At 48.5% G+C, this 20,322-nt stretch overlaps 1 protein-coding gene across 1 annotated transcript in view; it reads right to left on the bottom strand.

The window, feature by feature from the left end:
• The window catches only part of dpf1 (double PHD fingers 1), a 63,645-nt gene that overhangs the window by 27,615 nt on the left and 15,708 nt on the right, over positions 1-20,322 (bottom strand). The window contains exons 2-7 of the mRNA XM_078533452.1: positions 19,910-20,070; positions 10,929-11,036; positions 5,099-5,226; positions 4,734-4,823; positions 3,829-3,907; positions 2,884-3,015 (exon numbers count right to left, since the gene is read on the bottom strand). Coding sequence (XP_078389578.1) covers positions 2,884-3,015; positions 3,829-3,907; positions 4,734-4,823; positions 5,099-5,226; positions 10,929-11,036; positions 19,910-20,070 — 698 coding nt within the window. The remainder of the gene's footprint in view (positions 1-2,883; positions 3,016-3,828; positions 3,908-4,733; positions 4,824-5,098; positions 5,227-10,928; positions 11,037-19,909; positions 20,071-20,322) is intronic.

Genomic DNA, 20,322 nt, shown 5'->3' with positions numbered 1-20,322 from the left:
CGGCCAATTTTTGGTGCCTTCATCTGTTCAAGCCTGGTGTTGTCCAGCACCCTAAGACTCAGCGCTCGATCTGGACTTTGGAACAATAATGTTGGAAAATCCCCATTTTTCAGGGATAGGGAAATCATCCGAACTCCTCAATTAGATTCCAGCCTGTAGTTTTTAGTTAAATAATACACGCAAAATGGGTGGTGGATTTAGAGAGAAATAGACTCATCACTCCAGAGACACCTGGTGGCCAGAGCATGGAACTACTTGTGACAGTTGACATAGCAAAATTGAATGGGAAATAGTGACAAAAAAAACACATTTAGAAAATTCGCAACAATAGCAAAGGAAGTATAGAAGTTTTTTTCTTAACAACTTAAAGCTTTGTGCAGAAACAGTAAAACAGCATTGGAACCATTTTAAAATGATTTGTGTGACTAGTATTTGGAAGAGAATTTCGCTATCTTTAGTTCTGTTTCGAGGACTATACAACCAGGTGAGGTATGTAATGCAAGGGATGACTCACCTCTGCTTCTGTCGGGTGCTTAATGAGGATTAGAAAGTGCTAATGATAAATAATATTAACCACCAGATTGTGGTAGTCACCAGGCAGACCACAATGAAACCTCCTGCTTCATTACCCAGGGGAATGGGTAGACGGGGAAAGGAAGGAAAGATTTTCACCCATTGCAGCGGTTTTGATTTTTTTTTAGGTGTATGAGGATTGTACCAGAACAACTAAAGAAAATTCAACTCAACCAACAGGTCTGTCACGGTAAGAAGCAATTCAATTGTTAAAAATATTCCCTTACCTTGGATTATACCTGACTGACATCAAATCAAAGAGTGAGATGCAAGCAGTTTAGCATCCATATTCTGCAATCATCTTCATATTACCGCACTGATACACAGGTCAGGACTAATATTGCACTCCATGTGGTAACTAACATTTTTCCCATAAAAGTTTTGCATGGATTCCTGGTCTAAACATACCCAAGAGAACTGTAATGCTATCGTTGTTCCAGAACAAATTAGATAGGGTCAAGTGAAGTACTGTCATTTCCTCTTTCATTCTGTATAATGTTACCTCTGAATAAATACTGAACAGTAGCTTTTAGCCTGAACAATATGACCTGTTAGCATCACATTCTCTGTCAGCTGGAGAGACCAGGAATATATGGCATCAACACACACTACTTCCAGTGTATATCTTCATTGTGAAAGCGTTCACTGTTCATCTGGTGACCTGATAACATGTTGACAAAATATCTAGGGTAAGTTCCAGTACACAGGAGGCACCTTCTCGCTTATGAAAGCTTACATTTCTGCTCTGGATCAGTAAAAAGTGCCGTGACATTTGTTCTCGCCTTTACCCCCAAGAAATTTCTGAGCAGTTGGTCCAATGGCTGGGAGATAAAGTCTCCATCCTGGAGTCATAGAGAGCAGGAAAGTCCCAGGCCTGAAGCAGGGCCTGTACTAAGTTAGCTTCCCAGTTGATTGTCCGGAGTAGCCCTGGGTTAGGGATGGGGTGGGGTGGGGGGGGGAAGGTGGTGAGGGGTGAAAAACCACCCAGCTAACCTCACCCCCACAAAGGGCAGGGCCAGAAATACCCACTGAGACGTCCTCCACAGTTGGAGAGCCCAGGAGTGCACACCCTCAATGCTCTCTCATCAATAATGGCCAGTTGAGGCAGGTGTAGTGGTTGCCAACCCCTTCGGGATTGTCCTGGAGTCTGGAAGAATTGAAAATGAATCTCCAGGAATACTGCAACAAGCAAATCCTAGGAGAAAAACCGTTGGGGCAATAAAAAAACGTTTATATTTTAAAAAATCTTCATTTTTTTCAACTTAAAATGGCCTCAGATGGGAACATGGCTGTTTGACGGGCTGTACACGAATCATCCAATCAGGTAACAAAGAGTCGTCTCGCTTTCCAATTGGTTCTGGGAAGGAAGGCGGGGCACCAAGAGGGTGGGCGGGGGTGGGCGACCAATTGCAGGGGTGGGGTGGGGAGGGGGCTTTGGAGGCAGGAGGTCAACCTCCAGGAAAATGTTCAGATGGAGTTGGCAACCCTCGTTACAATGCTTTGATCCTCGTGACTGTTAAGCGTAGGTAAGATCAATATCCCTCACAGGGAAAGAGCTGCAAGCCTAATCTACTGGGGCACGAATAAGGCTCAAAAAGGGCAAAAGGTTTCACCAACAGGGGCAGAGGGAGGACAAAAGCAGAGTTTATGATGAACCTTTACAAAAAAAAAACACAAATCAGCCTCAACTGGAGGATTGTGTCCAATTCTGGGCGCCTCACTTTAGGAAGGATGTGAAGGCTTCAGAGAAGGTGCAGAAAATATTTTCAAAGGTTGCTTCCAGGGTGAGGGACTTCAGTTAGGTAGATAGATTGGAGAAGCTGGGGCTGTTCTCCCCGGTGAAGAGAAGGTTGAGAGGAGATTTGATAGAGGTGTTCAAAATCATTGAGGGGTCTGGACAGAGTAGATAGGGAGAGACTGTTCCCACTGGTGGAAGGATCGAGTTCCAGGGGGCACCGATTTCAAGGGATTAGCGAAAGGTGACACGAGGAAAACTTTTTTGGCGCAGGGAGCGATTAGGGTCTGGAACGCACTGCCCGAGCGTGTGGTGGAGGCAGATTCAACGAAGGCATTTGAGAGGGATGCAACACCCGAAGGGACAAAATTTAGGGGGCTACAGAGATAGGGCGGGGGAGTGGGACTATGTGAGTAGCTCTTGCAGACATCCAACATGGGCAAGATGGGCTGAATGGCCTCCCTCCATGCTGTGACCATCCCTGTGATGTGAAAACTGGGGCCTGATCCCATTGCCACACACTCAGCAACACAGGAGCACATTTTCCCAACCAAAGGAGAGCGTTTAAAGCTTACGTTTGTGGTTGTTCTTCCGATGGAAGGGCAGAGTGTGTCGTTCCAGCTCATCTTCCCCTTCTTCCTCCGCCAGGTGAGTGTGGGTGTAGTGGTAACTCAGGCCTGGTCTGTTCTTGTACCGTTTCCCACAGACTGTGGCACAAAAAAAGGAGCGAGAGAGACAGAGAGGACATTAGTCGCCCCCGACAGTGCAAAAAAAACCCACCAGGAACAAGCCACCAAAAAAAAAACACAGCCAACCTCCCCCCGCACTGCAACATCATCTTTTTCACTGACTTTGTGGCTCGGTGGGGAGAGCTCAGAGTCAGGGAAGTCGTGGGTTCCAGCCCCACTCCAGCGGCTGGAGCGCAAAAGTTGGGTCGACACTCCGACTGGACTGAGGGAGGGCTGCACTGTCAGGGGTGCTGCCTTTCAGATGAAACATTAAACCAAGATCCCGTCTGCTCTCCCCCGGGGGCCGGGTGAAGTAGAGCAGAGGGGACAACAGCAAAAAATACTGCGGATGCTGGAAATCTGAAATAAAAACAGAAAGTGCCGGAAAAACTCAGCAGGTCTGGCGGCATCTGTGGAGAGAGAAACAGGGTTAACGTTTTGAGTCTGTATGACTCTTGTTCAGTTAACCCTGTTTCTCTCCCCACAGATGCTATCAGGCCTGCTGAGTTTTTCCAGCATCTTCTGTTTGTAGATAAGAGCAGAGGGCAGTTCTCCCCCGGTGTCCTGGCCAATATTTACCCTCAATCAACATCACAAAAAGCAGTTTATCTGGTCATTTATCACATTGCTGTTGGGGGGAGCTTGCTGTGAGCAAATTGGCTGCTGTGTTTCCAACAGGAACTACACTTTAAAAATACACTGCATTGACTATAAACTGCTTTGGAATGTCCTGTAGTTGGAAAGGGTGATTTCTGAATGATGTCCCACCCTCTGATGATGGAATCTACTTACTGTCGCACACGTACGGTTTGTCTCTGTCTTCCAGGGATGTTGGCTCTTGTCTCTTGCGCATTCCTCCGATGCCACAAGTCTAGAAGGGGGAGCAGAAAGGCCGAGAGTTACCCTCACCTCGTTGTTGTCCGACACACTCTCCTTGGAGTCTTGAGGAGAGGTTTACTAGATGTTCAAGTTTATGAAGGGACTTGATGGAGTAAGTGAGGAGAAACCGTTTCCAGCGGGTACAGGGGGTGGTAGCCAGAGGGCTCAAGCTTGAGGGCGACTGGCAACAGAGTCACAGCCGAGGGAAGAGAACCTTTTTTTTTTAAACGCGGTGAGTTGTTGTGATCCGGAATGTGCTGCCTCAAAGGGCAGTGGAAGCAGGTTCAATAGTAACTTCCAAAAAAAGGAATCGGTTAAAAACTTGAAGGGCAAAAAATTTGCAGAGTTATCGGGGAAGAGGAGGGGCGAGTGGGACTGATTGGATAGCTCTTCTAAAGAGCCGGCAGAGGCCCGATGGGCTGAATGGTCCGTGTATCGTTCTGTGATTCTATCACCTTAAGCCTCAATGCGTAATCCTTAGAGACTTATCGGAATCTGACAGCACTGAAGGAGGCCATTGGGCCCATCGTGCTTGTGCTGGCTCTTTGCAAGAGCTATCTGATTAGTCTCACCTCTCCTGCTCTTTCCTCATAGCCTTGCAAATTTATTCCCCTCAAAACTGCTGTCGAGGCTTCTAGATTTACTTCATCGTCTCTCCCACTCAATACTTGCCCAAAACTCCCAACAGAATTCACGTGATTTTCTTTTACCCTATGACTCATTGACAGGGTTGACCCCAGTTGCCCCTCCCCTCAACCCCAAGAACAGAGCCACATGTGGAAATATATGGTTTTTTTTAAAAAAAAGAAACAACTTACTCTTCCTTTGGTTTTATTTTTCCGCTTTGGTGCGTCTTCTTCCAGATCATCCGCCTCGATTTCATGAGGAAAATCACTCGCCAAAATTCTCTGTGAAGAAACACAGGTTTGAGAATATTGTTGACAGTCAGTGCGGCCAACTTTGATTGGATGAATTCCTGGAGGTATCATCACATGATACCCCCCCTCCTCAGGACAACCAGCCCACCCCTACCATTGGTCAAATGATGTGTCAATCATCCTAAGGCACCCCCCCCCACCGGCCAATTGTAAAACGAACAGTCTATCCTTCATCCGATTGGATGATTCTTGACTGCCAGGATTGTCAGGTCACCAATCATCCACCCCCCATATTTTGTGCCTACCTGACATTCACTGATACTCTCCTCGTCTTTCGTCTCGGCCTTCTTCTCCACCGCCTCTGCGCACAGAAGAGCTTCCAATGCCGGTCCTTCGGGTAACAACCCCTCCTTCTTTAGAGCCACCTCGGTATCTGAACAAAGACAGCAAGAAGAGAAAGCATTGGACGCCATGCCGATGACCCCTGGCCTGGTCCTAACCTTCTGGTGTCACTGTGATTGGGCGTTACCATTGAGATCGCCATGGGGACAAGGTGTTCATGAACCCATCCTGTAAGGAACAGGAGGAGGCCTTGGGGTATGATAGCATAATGGCTATGTTACTGGGCTAATACTCCAGAGGGCAAAACTAATGATCCTGAGACATGAGTTCAAATCCCACCATGGTAGCTGAGGAAGTTAAATTCAATTCATTAAATAAACCCAGAATTAAAAGCTAGTTTCAGTAATGGTGACCATGTAATTACCGAATTGTTGTAAAACCCATCCGGTTTACTCTGCCCCTTTGAGGAAGGAATTCAGCCATTCTGACCCAGTCTGGCCTACACATGACTCTAGACCCACAGTGATGTGCATGACTCTTAGACTACCCTCTGAAATGGCCCAGGAAGCCACTCAGTTATTAGGGATGGGCCATAAAAGCTGGATGTGTCAGCCAAGCCCACATACCGTGAATGAATTTTTTAAAAAAAAGCCCCTCAAGCCTGCTCCACCTTTCGATTCGATTGTAAGGCCTAGGCAGCTGGTGGCACACCCGTCAATGGCAGAGCGATTAAAATCGGGGGATGTGCAAGAGGTCAGAATTTAGAGGATTGCAGAGATCTCGAAAGGTCGTAGGGCTGGAGGAGGCTACAGAGATGGGGATGGCGGGGGGGGGTTTGATAACCACACTTAGTGCGGATGTAGCAGCACAGACGAGGAAGGCCTTAGTAGTAACTGCTAGGCCTCGGCCTGTTAGCGGCTAATGCACCGAGCTAAAGTTGCCCTCAGTGTTAGGTTGGAACCCCCTCTGGTGATGTCCTGAGCTTGTGACAGTAAAAAGCACAGAAGGTGATGCCACCAACCCCCCAGTGTAACAAACCTGTCTTCGCAGTCACAGGAGAGGCAGGAAGGTGAGTGTGGTCTGCGGAAGTGTAATCCGATGCATAAGAGGAGACTGCTGGAGTGGAGACGGGGGGTGTGGGAGGATAGGGGAAAAGAATTACAACCCACTTTCATAATGTGATCAGCAAGGACTTCTGCTGCTGAAGGCAAACAGCTCTCCACAGACTGTCATTCCTGACCACCTCACCTCTAAACGTGAACTCTTAACTCGCAGTCTGTCAGTGGGGATGAGGTGCTAATTCACTGCCCATTAATTAAATGACAGATTGGTTATTAGTCAGGTCCCGGGGGGGAGGGGAAGGTGAAGGAAACTCATTACGGCCAATCAGTGACTCTTAAAGGGGTGACAACTACCCAATTCCAACAAGCTACTGGATTTCAATCTGAAGAGAGAGCTGATCAATTAGAAACTAAAAGACTCATCTGAAGATTAGATGGTTCATCAATCAAATGGATTCGTCAATGATTTTGCTAAACCACTTGGCTCTTGTTACTCCCGATGTGACTGCCGGAGGATCTTAAAGTTACAGCACCAGCCTTACATAGAATCTCCAGCACGGAATCAGCCATTCGGCCCATCGGGTCCATGCTGGTGTTTATGCTCCCCAAAGGCCCTCACCCACCAGCCCCACAACGTATTCGTCTATTCCTTTCTCCTCCATGTGTTTATCCAGTTTCTCCCTAAATGCATCAATACTATTCGCCTCAACCACTCCCTATGCTAGTGAGTCCCACATTCTCACCACAGAATCACAGAACGAGACCATTCAGCCCCTAGTGTCTGTGCTGGCTCTCTGAATGAGCAATTCACCCAATGCCATTCCTCCCCCCTTTCCCCCGTAACCCTGCACATTCTTCCTTTTCAAAATAATAATCTAATGCCCTCTTGAAAGCCTCAATTGAACCTGCCTCAACCACACTCTCCGATAGAGTATTCCAGATCCTAACCACTCGCCGTGTGAGAAAGTTTCTCCTCATGGTCGCCACTGCTTCTTTTGCCAATTACCTTAAATCTGTGCCCGCTGGTTCTCGATCCTTCCACCAATGGGAACAGTCTCTCCCTCTCTATTCTGTCCAGACCCCTCATGATTTTGAACACCTCTATCAAATCTCCTCTCAGCCTTCTCTTCTCCAAGGAAAACAAGTCCCAACCTCTCCAATCTATCCACGTAACTGAAGTTCCTCACCCCTGGGATCATCCTTGTGAATCTTTTCTGCTCTCTCTCTCTCCAATGCCTTCACACTCTCTGGGTAAAGACATTTCTGCTGAATATCTTAATGGAATTATTTAGTTGGCATCTTATATTTGTGGTTTTGTCCTGCACACAAATGGAAATATATTCTCTACATCCACCCTTTCATAATTTTAAAGACCCCTTAACCTTCTCTTTTCTCGTCAGCCTTTTCTGCTGTGGTTATTTTATCCTCTTACAGGGAAGGTAGGCCTTGACCCACTCTCATCTCTTTCCAGAACATTCCCAACTTTTTCCCTTTCCTGGGAACCATGTCTCATTGCTTCTTCGCCCTCTCCGCCTTAAGGCTTGAGAAAAAGCTGCCAACTGATCCGAGCCTCACGAGGATTTTTGTCCCCTTTGCTCCCATTCTGACCCATCCCTGCAACTCCCGAAACCTCAATTTCCCAGAGCCCAGGCCACATGCAAGTCCGAATCTGTGGGGAATCAAAGCAAGAACCAGCCCGAAGGAAAAAGTGTGGAGAGTGTAACGTGCGTGACAGGAGCAGGTGGACTTTGGATCTACAAGTCACAAGGTTCTCCGCTTCATGTCTGGCCCTGTTGTAAACTAATCAATAAGAGATTGCCTGAATTATCACTCATCCAGCTGACAGAGGACAAAAATCAGGCTCAGAATGTTCCGGAAAGAACAGAAACTGGGAAATATTGTACCACAGTAGAACTTGTTAATGATGGGACCAAAGGAGGCCATTGGAACTGGTTTCCCATCCCCCATTTCCCTGTCTTCATGGTTGAAGTAATCATAGGTACAGGAAGTGGCCATTCAGCCCCTCCATACTGTATGTCTCTGTCAGAAAGATATAATAATTTTCATAATGTTATCGGAATTTATTGTAAAGTAATAGTGGGGTCTGTGTCAATGTCTGTGTGTGTGTGTGACTTAATTGAATTAAAGGCAGTTGGTCTGAAGGCTTTGATGTATCAGGGGATAAGCTAGGTTTGACATGTTAAGTCGGTAAATATGGGTGTAAAGGGACCATTTACATTTTTAAATAAACCAGGCTAGATTGATCGCAAAGGAGGGGTGAAATATTACCCCTAGCCAGGAGAAGTTAAGAAACAGTGTGTTTATTTTTCCCACAGTTTACTGGTAAAACTGGTACTTTGATGGATTTCATTATTACAGAGGTAAAGTCCAAAGGCGTACTGAAACAATGGGAATTTGCATTCAAAGGGGAAAATATTTATAAAGGAGAGAAGGCTGTGTGTAAGGGCAGGCATTCTAAGATCTAAAACAAGGGTGAAAAAGTCTCCAGCACCTACGCCTCTAGCTGCTGTCTACAAAGAACTGAAGTTAAGAAAATTCACCTTGAATTGGATTGTTCAGGGTATCGTGTTTCTTTGCCTGGGTCTTTTAAAATCTATGTGTCTTACTGTTGCCTTAACGAAAGTGTAACTGGGGGTTAGATTGATTGGGGGATTTAGAAGTTATCATAATATTAATTTGTAGACCTATGTATGTACTTAAAATAATTTCTTCTATTAATAAAGGTTTAATTTAGTTTTGTAAGAAACCTATAAGACTCAGTGGCCTTATTACTACTGAATTCAAAGCACGCATCTCGAAATTTATACAAATTGCAAAACAGTTGTTCCACGTTTCCCTTTGGGGTTTGAGCAGCTCAGCATTTATCATTGGCTGTGCCATAACAATCTAGCCATGGTCCAAAAAGTCAATAGGCATCTCTCTCCATTAGAGACATTTTGGCTACTTGTAGCTTGAGGAGCACCACTCTGCAAGCGTGGGGCACGCTGAGGAGACAGGGCTGCCATGGCTGGTACAGGGATTGAACCTGCGCTGTTGGTGTCATTCTGCATTACACTCTAGCCATCTATCCACCTGGGATAACTGGCCACCTTCCATAATGTTCCACCATTCAGCTAAATCATGGCTGATCTGAATCTGAGTTCCATCTACCCACCTCAATTTCTTATCCTTTTATAGGGCGAGAGGGTGGTGTAAGGGTCATGTCACTGTAACCCAGAGGCCCAAGCTAATGCTCTGGGGGCACAGGTTCAAATCCCACCTTGGCAGCTGGTGGAATTTGAATTAAATTAATAAAAAATCTGGAATTGAAAGCTAGTCTCAGTAATGGTGACCATGACAACTATAATCGCTTGTTTTAAAAAAAACCATCTGGATCACTAATGTCCTTTTGGTAAGGAAGTCTGTCATCTTTATCTGGTCTGGCCAAATATGAGGGATGTTAAATTAAAAGTCCAATGATGGCCACGAACCATTGGCGATAGTTGTAAAAACCCATCTGGTTCACTAATGCCCTTTAGGGAAGGAAATCTGCCATCCTTACCCGGTCTGGCCTACATGTGACTCCAGACCCACAGCAATGTGGTTGACTCTTAACTACCCTCTGAACAAGGGCAATTAGGGATGGGCAATAAATGCAGGCCCAGCCAGTGATGCCCACACCCCATGAATGAATAAAAAAATATACTTTTTATTTATTTAAACACAGTGCCGGAGCACAGAGGCCGGTCATGCACCCAGCAGCCTCCGCACTCATTCTGGGGTCGCCCGCCCCGATTCCTATTTCAGCTCTCAACCCTGCCACCACCCCACCCAGCCAAAAATTCGACCTGAGGGCGGCCATTTTTAAAGCTGAGGTATGACGAGCCGGGAAATCTCCTGACTCTTCGAACCCGACCTGGGGACATAAACCTGGGCCTAGGTGTACGAGGAAATTGGCCACAATTGGTTGATGTTTTCTTGAAGATGGCGACAAAGTTGAGAAAGAGGCTTCGGGAAATTGCTCCAGTGTCATCTAATGGCCAAAGACCGTAACTACAATGTGACTGTTGACATAGCAACTTACAATGGTAAATGTTGGCAGAAAGCACGGTCAAAGGTCACGGCAACAGGAAGTGCATGTCCCACAAGATTCTTATTATTATACTTTTTGTACAAGAGAAGCATATGTGTGATTATTTAACTACAAACGTTACAAAGAAATCGCACTAGGCCTGAGGTGTTTCCTAGCAACCAGCTCAGCACCAGTATTTGTTTGCCCCCTATTAGGGTTCCCAACTGTGATTAAATGCATTCCTGGAATATGACTTGCCCTCATGCTCCAGTCGGCCAACACACATGACATACGACCTTCCTACACCAATTGGAAAGCAAAAAGACTCATTATCCAATTGGATGATGATGGATTGTCAGCCAAACAGCCTTTTCTCCCCTCATTTTCAATATTTTTATATCTGGTAAAGAGAGACGTTCAAAGAAAACGAGAAGAAAAACAATCTTTTTGAACGTCCCGATGATTTTTCTCCAGGGTTGCACAGAGCCGCGTCCTGGGGACTGATCTTCAATTCCTGGAGACTCCAGGCCAATCCTGGAGGGTTGGCAACTCTATACCCTGTCTGGACAAAATATACTCTCAAAAAATGCATTAAATCCAATCATTTTCCCCCGAATTAGAGGAGTGATCAAATAGTGAGAAAGGAAAAACCTCTTTTACCGAGTTTAATTTCACAGGGTCTTAGCCTTGGGTCTTCCAGGATATTTAGGCGTCTCTTCTTCCGCCAGCATCGAGCTGGGTAGGTGTATAACTGTCCCGGGGCCAATCCTACAGGAAACAAGCAACCAAGCCAATGAGGTTAGATATTTTGGAATGACCGAGGTATATGACAGAGAGAAAATTTGCACAGCTCTATTTGTTTTGGTTACCCTGTCTATTGAGGTGCAGCTACACTTTGTACTCTTCCTGTGCACTGTGCCACACAGGATCTGTGCCCATAGCCCGAGGGGGCAGGATGAAGTGTGCCATTGGCTCAACGAACCCAGGTGTCAGCCTGGTGTCCATTTGGCCTCGTCACACTTGCCTCAGAGTCACAAGATTGCAGGTTCAAACCCCACTCCGGGGACAAAAACCCAGGCTGACGCTCCCAGCGCAGTGCCGAGGGGGTGCTGCACTGTCACAGGTGCCGTCCTTCGGTTGAGACGTCAAACCGAGGCTCCATCTGCCTGCTCGGATGGAGGTAAAAGATCCCGTGGCGTTATTTTGAAGAAGAGCAGGGGAGCTCTCCCTGGTGACTTGGGGTGACTGTCAACCAACATCACACACAGAGAGAAAACAAAAAGAGATGATCTGGTCATTATCACATTGCAGTTTGTGGGATCTTGCTGTGCGCAAATTGGGTGCTGCCTTTCCTACATTACAACAGCGACTACACTTCAAAAAGGCACCTCATCGGCTGTAGAGCACTTTGAGACGTTCGGTGGTCGTGAAAGGCGCTACATAAATGCAAGTTTGTCTTTTCTCTGTTAGGTCTCTAAGGAGTGATCCTGTTCTTTGCCTTATAAAGAAGATTAAGGGGTGAATGAATCCAAGTGTTTCAGATGATTTAAGGGTTCGGTAGGGTAGATAGAGAGAAACTATTTTCTCCAGTTTGGGGGGGTGGGGTGGGTGTAGGGGGTGGAGGGAGGGGGAGACTAGAACAAGGGTGGGGGCAGAACTTAAAATTCGGGCCAGGCCATTCAGGGGGTGATGTCAGGAAGCATTTCGACACACAAAGGGGAGTGGAGGTCTGGAACCCTCTCCCCCAGAAAGCTAATGCGGCTGGGGATCAAGTGAAAATTTCAAAGCTGAGAGCTGGATGGGTTTTTGTCGGGAATTAAGGGTCACCAACCACGGTGGGCAGATGGAATTAAGATCCAGGTCAGCCGTGATCTAACTGAATGGGGCAGCAGGCTCGAGGGGCTGAATGGCCTCCTCCTCTTCCCACATAGCAACACAGGGCCGCCCGGGAGAGGGCACAGTGGAGATTCATGAGGATGTTTCCAGAATAAGGGAGAATTTTAGCGAGGAGGAAGGGGTTGGGTAGGATGGGGTTGTTTCCTTTGGAACCGAGGAGGCTAAGGGGAGATTTAATTGAGGTGCATAAAATTATGAGGGGCCTGGATAGGGGGGGGAACCTCCTGTTTCCTCTGGCAGAGAAGTCAATAGCCAGGGGGCAGAGAGTTAAACCAATTGGGAGAAGGATTAGAGGGGAGTTGAGGAGAATTCTTTTCAGGCAGAGGGTGGTGGGGGTCTGGAACTTACCGCCTGAAAGCCGGGTAGAGGCAGAAACCCTCCACTCATTTAAAAAAAACACTCGGATATCCATTTGGAGCGATGTAACCTACAGAGCCCTGGACCAAGAGCTGGGAAATGGGGTTTGGCTGGATAGCTCTCTCTGGGCTGGCACAGACCCGACGGGCCGAATGGCCTCCTTCCGCGCTGTAAATTTTCCGGGGGTAGGATTCTCGGGTCGCCCGCGATGGGCGGGACCGGGAGCGGCCAGGGGGACGGAACGCCCGCGCGTGATGTAACAATCTCGCCACGAGAGGCTCAGCACTGCCGGGGTGGGGGTAGGAAGAGGGCGAGCACTAAAGACAGTGCGGGAGCGGGAGCGGGAGCGCGGAAGGAAAGTTCCCTCGAGGGCAGAGAGCTGCATCAGGGAGCGGGCCTACTTAAAACCAACGAAGACGGGATTTAAAACCCGGACAGAAACGTCTCCGCGTCAGGATGAACTGCCTGCCCGTGGGCGTTCTAGAAAGGTTTTTAATTTAATGACGGAAACCTCATCCCCCCGGCCGTGGATGAGGTTTCCTGAAAGACGCAAAGGCCGTCCGGCCGATTCCCCCCCCCCCCCCCGCCCGCCGACTGTATCGCTGGACGGGCAGCGAAAGATCCCCGTTAACCGATACTTCAGGCCTCTTAATTGTCGGCGGGCGCACTGCCCACTCTCCCGCGCGATGATGTCAGGACGCTCGCCCGACGCCATCGCGCGCTGTTTCACGCTCCAGCGTGTCGGGCACTCCGAGCGGGAAAACCCTGCCCCCATGTTTCTATTTCCTCCTCTCTCACTGGGGAGATTGTTTTAACCATGTGGGAGCTGGGGGCGGTGGTGACCTGGGATCCCTGAGGAATTCTGCATCCATCGGGTTGACAGGGAATTTCTTTCAGGATTTTTAAACCAGCTCCCAGCAGCAGCAAGAGCTGCAGATTCAGGACAAGTCAGATGGCCTTCGCTTCCTTTAATCAAAGATTAAAGTTACAGATTCGCCATCACTTGTCTAGACCGGCCTGATGCCGACCTTCGACCTTTCAGTGCGGTTCAGCGAGAGACAAGAGTTTAATTGCGATAAGTGACTTTGATTAGTGCACTACAGACGCGGACCCCCTTTCACGTCAGGGGACCTGGAGTTTAATTGTAACCCGGTTTGATGAGGCAAAGGTCTCCTGTCTCCATTCGACACCGACTCTAACAGGAGAGATCGTAAAAGATAACCAGAGAGTGAATCATGAACCAAGGTAAGTCAGGCAGCCACACTGATAACCAAGAGCTCACTAACGAGTAACAACAGCAAATGTCTGACACCAGAACATGGAGGCATCCAATGGTCAAAGCACAACAGGAGGCCATTCAGCCCATCATGTCCCTGCTGGTTCTCCGCAAGGGCCACTCGGTTAGTCCCACTCCCCCACCTCATCACCGTAGCCGTGAACATTTTTTTCTCTTAAGATTTGTAAAATGTTCTTTCACGGGATGTGGGTGTCGCTGGGTAGATCAGCCTTTATTGCCCATCCCTAACTGCCCTTGAACTGAGTGTCTCACTCGGCCATTTCAGAGGGGCAGTTAAGAGTCAACCACGTTGCTGTGGGTCTGGAGTCACGTGTAGGCCCAGACCGGGTAAGGACGGCAGATTTCCCTCCCTAAAGGGGCATCAGTGAAGCAGGTGGGTTTTTAATACAATCGATGATAGTTTCATGGTCACCGTTACTGAGATTAGCTTTCAATTCCAGATTTATTAACAAAATCCAAATTCCACCATCAGCCAAGGTGGAATCGGAACCCATGTCCCCAGAACGTTAGCTGGGTCCCTGGATCACTAGTCCAGCAACATTACCACTACTATTGCAAGGGCAATTAGGGATGGGCAGCAAATGCTGGCCTTGCCAGCGACCCCCACATCCCATAAAGGGATAAAAAAAACAGGGAATGTGCAAGAAATCAGAGCAGGAGGAGGCCATTCAGCCCCTCATGGCTGCTCCACCATTTAATACGATCATGGCTGATCCTTTGCCTCAACACCATTTTCCTGCCCTATCTCCATAATCCCTTGACCAAAAATCTGCCTCAGTCTTGAAAATAAAGGAAAGCAGACTTGCCTTCATACAGCGCCTACTTGAAAAAGTACTTTCTTTGCAGTGTGGTCACTGTTGTAATGGAGCGAATGCAGCAGCCAATTGGTGCACAGCAAGCTCCCACAAACAGCCACGTAAATAAATGACCAGGTAATCTGTTTTTGTGGCGTTGGGTGAGGGATAAATATTGGGTAGGATACCGGGGAAATCTCTCCTGCTTCTTTTATGTCACCCGGAGAGGGCCTCTGCTGAACGCCTCATCTGAAAGTCAGCGCTTCTGACCATGCAGCTCTCCCTCAGCGCTCACCGGAGTTTCAATGACTGACCATCCACAGCTCTCTGGGATAGAGAGTTCCAAAGATTCACAACCCTCTGAGTGAAGAAATTTCTCCTCATCTCAGTCCAAAATGGCCGCCCCCTTATCCTGCCCCTTTGCTGCCTAGTTCTCCAGGAAGTATAGGCCCTTGACTTGACTTCCACTCAGAGAGAGGGGCCCCGTTCACCCTGGAGGAGCGGAGAGGGGAGTAGGCTCGGAGGAGCTTCCAGAGGACAGGGGAGAGGTGAGGGGCAATGAGGGGTTTGTCTGAAGGTGCGTCCGCTGGGGAAGTTGGAGCCTTCATTGTCTCGGCTAAACGGAAGCCTCACCAGCATAAGGAGCGAGCTAAGGAGGAGCAGCCGCGCACTTGGAGCACTGCAGATCAATAACTTTGCAAACAGTTATTGTGTGGATCAAACATTTGTAAAGCAAGGTCCCGGCTAGTCTGCATTGATGAGAAGGCGAGCGGGAGGAATTAATGAAACTTAAAAAAAAAAGACGCCTGCAGTCGGAATTAAATCAAAGGAATAGTGAGATGAATGAAGGAATAAAGTAGGTTGACTTAATCAAGGGTCATGGTGGCAGCTAAATAAAGGCATGAAGCTAAATTAATTTCTCCGGACTTTGTTTTAGGGCGATGTGTTTAACAGCACCTCCCACCCCGTGTGATTCTTTTCATATCTGTTCTCACAGAGGAGGTTAGGCATCTTGTCAGCTGCAGGAGGGCAGTTATTGATAAGCCCAGTAGGGAGTGTGGGCTGAAAGGTTACCGAAGATGTCCTGAGGGAGGGAGAGGTGGGAGGCGAGAAAGATCGTTGGCTCAGGGTTGCCAGGGAGCTGGGGAGGGGGGAGGGGGGAAGCAAATGGGTAGACCCAGAGGCAAATGTGGGAGTGAGGTAGGAGTGAGGTCGATGAGGCTGGGAATGCAGGAATGTGACCCCTCGATTTAAAAAATCTCATCCTTGTTTTCAAGTCCCTCCATGACGTTGCCCCCGTCCCTCCCTATCTCTGGAACCTCCTCCAGCCCCTACACCCCTCCCTATCGCTGTAACCTCCTCCAGCCCCTACACCCCTCCCTATCTCTGTACCCTCCTCCAGCCCCTACACCCCTCCCTATCACTGTAACCTCCTCCAGCCCTACAACCCTCCCTATCTCTGGAACCTCCTCCAGCCCCACAACCCTCCCTATCTCTGTAACCTCCTCCAGCCCCACAACCCTCCCTATCTCTGTAACCTCCTCCAGCCCCCTACAACTCTCCCTATCGCTGTAACCACCTCCAGCCCCTACACCCCTCCCTATCTCTGTAACCACCTCCAGCCCCTACACCCCTCCCTATCTCTGTAACCTCCTCCAGCCCCACAACCCTCCGAGTTAACTGTAGTCATAGCAAAACCTCCTCACTTTCTATACTCCATTCCCCATGCAATAAGGGCCAATCACACAGCTGCAAAAGGAGCCAGTGTTAAATGGTTAGTCGTAGCTTTATTTTTTGGTGCTGGCGTTGGCTGAGGGGGAGATGTTAGCGAGGCCGCCGATGACCTCCCTGCACTCCTCTGTCTGTCGCCCGTGGGGTTTTGAGCATCCACCAGAATCACCACAAGAGGCAGTCCCGGGTTTGACCTCTCCGGACGACTCACACCCTCGAGGCGTCAGCCTGTACTCCAGCTCCCGAGAGGGGCGGGAATGCTGAAACCCGCTGCCTTGGGAGTGGGGCGGGTTTGTGAAGGGGAGGGGGGGGGTGGATTAATTGGATAACTTTACCAAAGAGCTGGCATAGGCATGATGGACCGAATGGCCTCCTTCAGTGCTGTATCGTTCTATGACACTCAGCCACATCGTAAGGAACCTCAAGCACACTCTGATCACCCCTGTGCTCACTGACCTACGTTTTCTCCTGACCTGGGAACACTTCACATTTAAACATCCTCGTCCTGCATTCAAATCTCTCCTTGGCCTCGCACTGCCCCTCCCTCCCTATCTCTGTAACCTCCTCCAGCCCTACAACCCTCCGGGATCTCTGCGCTCCTCCAATTCTGGCCTCTTGCACGTCCCTAATCATAATCGTTCCTCCATTGGCGGCCGTGCCTTCAGCTGGGCCCTCGACTCTGGAATTCCCTCCCTAAACCTCTCCGCCCTCTCTCTCCTCCTTTAAGACATGGCTGAGAACCTAGGTCTTTGACAGGGCTTTTGAACTCCTGTCCTAATGCCCCTCCCTCAATTTGTAACTGACAACCTGTTGGGTGGTTTCTCGTGCGAAAGATCCGACATAAATTCAAATTGTCGCCTGTTTTTTTCCCTCCATCCTTTTCCCTTGGCTTTTCCCTCTGAAGGAACGGCTTGAAACTGAGAGGACGATGGAGCGTAGCTGACCGAGTGGCGCAGCGGTTAATCAGATGCCGTGCTGGTGTGCACTGTCTTTATGGCTGCATCATATTTACAGCTGGAAAAACTGACCCAGATAAAAATCAGGCACCAAGTAGCATTGGTCCGGGATAAAAGTATAATCCTGAAATGAAGTGGGAGTTAAGTATGGATTCTATACGGCTAGGGTTACATATATATCTAGATGATGAGTGGAAATCCCGGGATAAATAGGATGATGACAGAAGCATTAAAGTTCCTGGGGTAATGTGCCATTCTGGCGCTGTGTTTAAGGAGGATGTACAGCACAGCACAAGGCTATCCAATCGCCCCCACCCCACCCTCGCTGCTCCCATCCCACCCACCCCCCCAATTTTGCTCCTCACTTCATTTCTCACCTGCTGCAACAACAACTTAGATTTATTAAGCGCCTTTAATGCACTAAAGGCACCTCACCGCAAGCCGGGCGTTAGAATGGTCGAACCTCGAGGTAACACAGGTATGGACGAGGGGTCCGAGGAGCAGATGAATGGGGTGGGGTCAGGCGGTGTTGCTTAAAGACAGAAGGAAAGACTTACGTTTCTATAGCACCTTTGACCACCTCAGGAAAGCACTTTACAGCCAATTAAACATTTTTGGACTGTAGCCACTGTTGAAGGGGGGAGACGGTGGTGTAGTGACTGTAGCCTCAGTAATGGTGACCATGAATCTACCATCAATTGTCATAAAAACCCACCTGGTTCACCAATGATTCACGACTAACTGAACAGCAGGACAGGCTCAAGGGGCTGAATGGCCTACTCCTGCTCCTAATAAGTCTGGAATGACTAGTCACAGTAATGATCTTGAAATGATTGGATGGTCATAAAAACCCATCTGCTACACTAATGCCCCTTTAGGGAAGGAAATCACGGTAGCTTTACAGTGCAGAAGGAGGCTATTCAGCCCATTGAGTCTGTACTGGCTTTCTGAAAGAGCTAAGAGCATTCCACCTAGTCCCACTCCCCTGCCTTATCCCCGTAACCTTGCACATTCTCTCTTTTCAGGTAGCAATCCAATTCCCTTTGGAATTCCTCCATCACCCTCTCAGGAAGTTTGTTCCAGACTTTATTAACTGCTCTCTCAACATGCCCTGTCATGTTCAATGTACTATGTACGTACACACCAAGCTCCCTCTGTTCCTGCACCTTCTCTAGAGGCTCTGCCTTTACTTTATACTGTCTCACCATATCTTTCCTGCCAAAATGAATCACCTCACACTTCTCTGCATTGAACTTCATCTGCCACTTGTCTGCCCAATCCACTGTAATTGCTATCAGATCAGATCATATTTATTTACTTCAATGTGGGCCATCAATTCATTTACTTTGTTACGAATACTACGCACATTCAGATAGAGAGCCTTCAGCTTTGTCTTTTTGTTACCTTTGTAACATCGAGTCTTGACTGTTGATGTATTCTTGGCTTTTTCTCTCTGTCTCTTCCTGCCATTCTCTGACCCTCGTTTCTCATGTTACTATTCTGCTGTCCTGTCTTGACTCTACCCCTTGAATTGCTACCTCTACCCAAGCTTGATCCCTCATCCCACTTGCTGAATGCTTCAGTGAGATCTACAAAGGTAGGTATATCCTGTTTGCTACACTTCTCCTGTCGCTGACACCAGGTTCAATGTAGGACCTGCACTGTGCTTCTGGATACACTCTATCTGCAAGTATATAGAGTCTGTTAAGCACGATCCTAGCCAAGGCCCTGCCAGTGACGCTAAGGAGTGAGATGCTTGTTGCTGTCTTGCCTGTTGCCTCTGTTTTTGTAGAACGTGGTGATTCCTGGGCCACGTGTGTCTTGTGTGGAACCCTCCAACAGAGAAGAAGGAGGTCGTGGAGATGTGACAGTTGGTGGGACTGGCCGCGTTTGGGTAGTTTGGGCTGGAGTTTCCTCCTCGTTGAGTGCCCATTGGTGAGGTGCACCGACTCGGTTTAACCCGCTTTGCCAGCTTTCGGCTATGTACCACTTTAATGCGCCACCTTGCCCTCGTGCTCATATTCCTGCCTCCGGCCTGCTGCAGTATTTCAGCGAAGCTCAACACCGGTGAAGCACTTCACAGCCTCTGGGGTCAACACTGTCTGCCCGGTCCGGCCTATATATGGCTACAGGTGGGGAGACGGTGGCAGAATGGTAGTGGTAATGTCACTAGACTATTAATCCAGAGGCCCCCAGACTAATTCCCTGGGGACATGGGTTCAAATCCCTCCATGCCAGCTGGTGGAATTTTAAATTCAATTAATAAAACCTGGAATTAAAAGCTAGTCTCAGTAATGGCGCCCATAATACCATAGCCGATTGGTGTAAAAAGCCATCCGGTTCTCTAACGCCCTTTAGGGAAGGAAATCTGCCGTCCTTACCTGGTCTGGCCTACATGTGACTCCAGACCCCACAGCAACGTGGTTGACTCTTAACTGCCCTCTGAAATGACCGAGCACGACACTCAGTTCAAGGGCAATTAGGGATGGGCAACAAATGCTGGTCTTGCCGGTGACACCCACATCCTGTGAATGAATGAATAAAAAAAACATCTCACCACTCCCCCACCACCCCCCACCCACCCCGACCCTGCCCAAACTAAACACGTGCCTGGACCTCGGTGGGTCTTCTCCATCCAGATGTAGCAGTTGTTCTGGGCGACGCCGGTCTGAGAGTCCAGAAAGGGCAGGCGCATGCTCCGCTCAGCGCACAGACGCGCATTGTAGCTGCGGCAATGCTCGATGGCCTCCCGGTAAAAGTCTTCGCCCAGCCTGCCAGCGGAGAAAGAAACAGAGGACACGTTAGAGTCACATCACCTGGAAACCATCACCTTCAACCAGGGAGCGAGGAATCTTCATCCTTCATCGTTATTACAGAACAGCCTCGGAGTGAAATCGCCAGAGAAATTGGAACACTCCAAATAATGCGACGGGGGCGGGCGGGCGGGGGTGGAATTACAGTCAATTTGTGCACAGTAAGATCCAAAAAAAACACCAATTAAATAAACAATTTAGTGACACTGC

This window comes from Cetorhinus maximus, chromosome 32 (genome assembly GCF_964194155.1).
Source record: "Cetorhinus maximus chromosome 32, sCetMax3.hap1.1, whole genome shotgun sequence".
In the NCBI taxonomy this organism is placed as follows: domain Eukaryota; kingdom Metazoa; phylum Chordata; class Chondrichthyes; order Lamniformes; family Cetorhinidae; genus Cetorhinus; species Cetorhinus maximus.
This window is presented reverse-complemented; position numbering and strand designations above follow the sequence as displayed.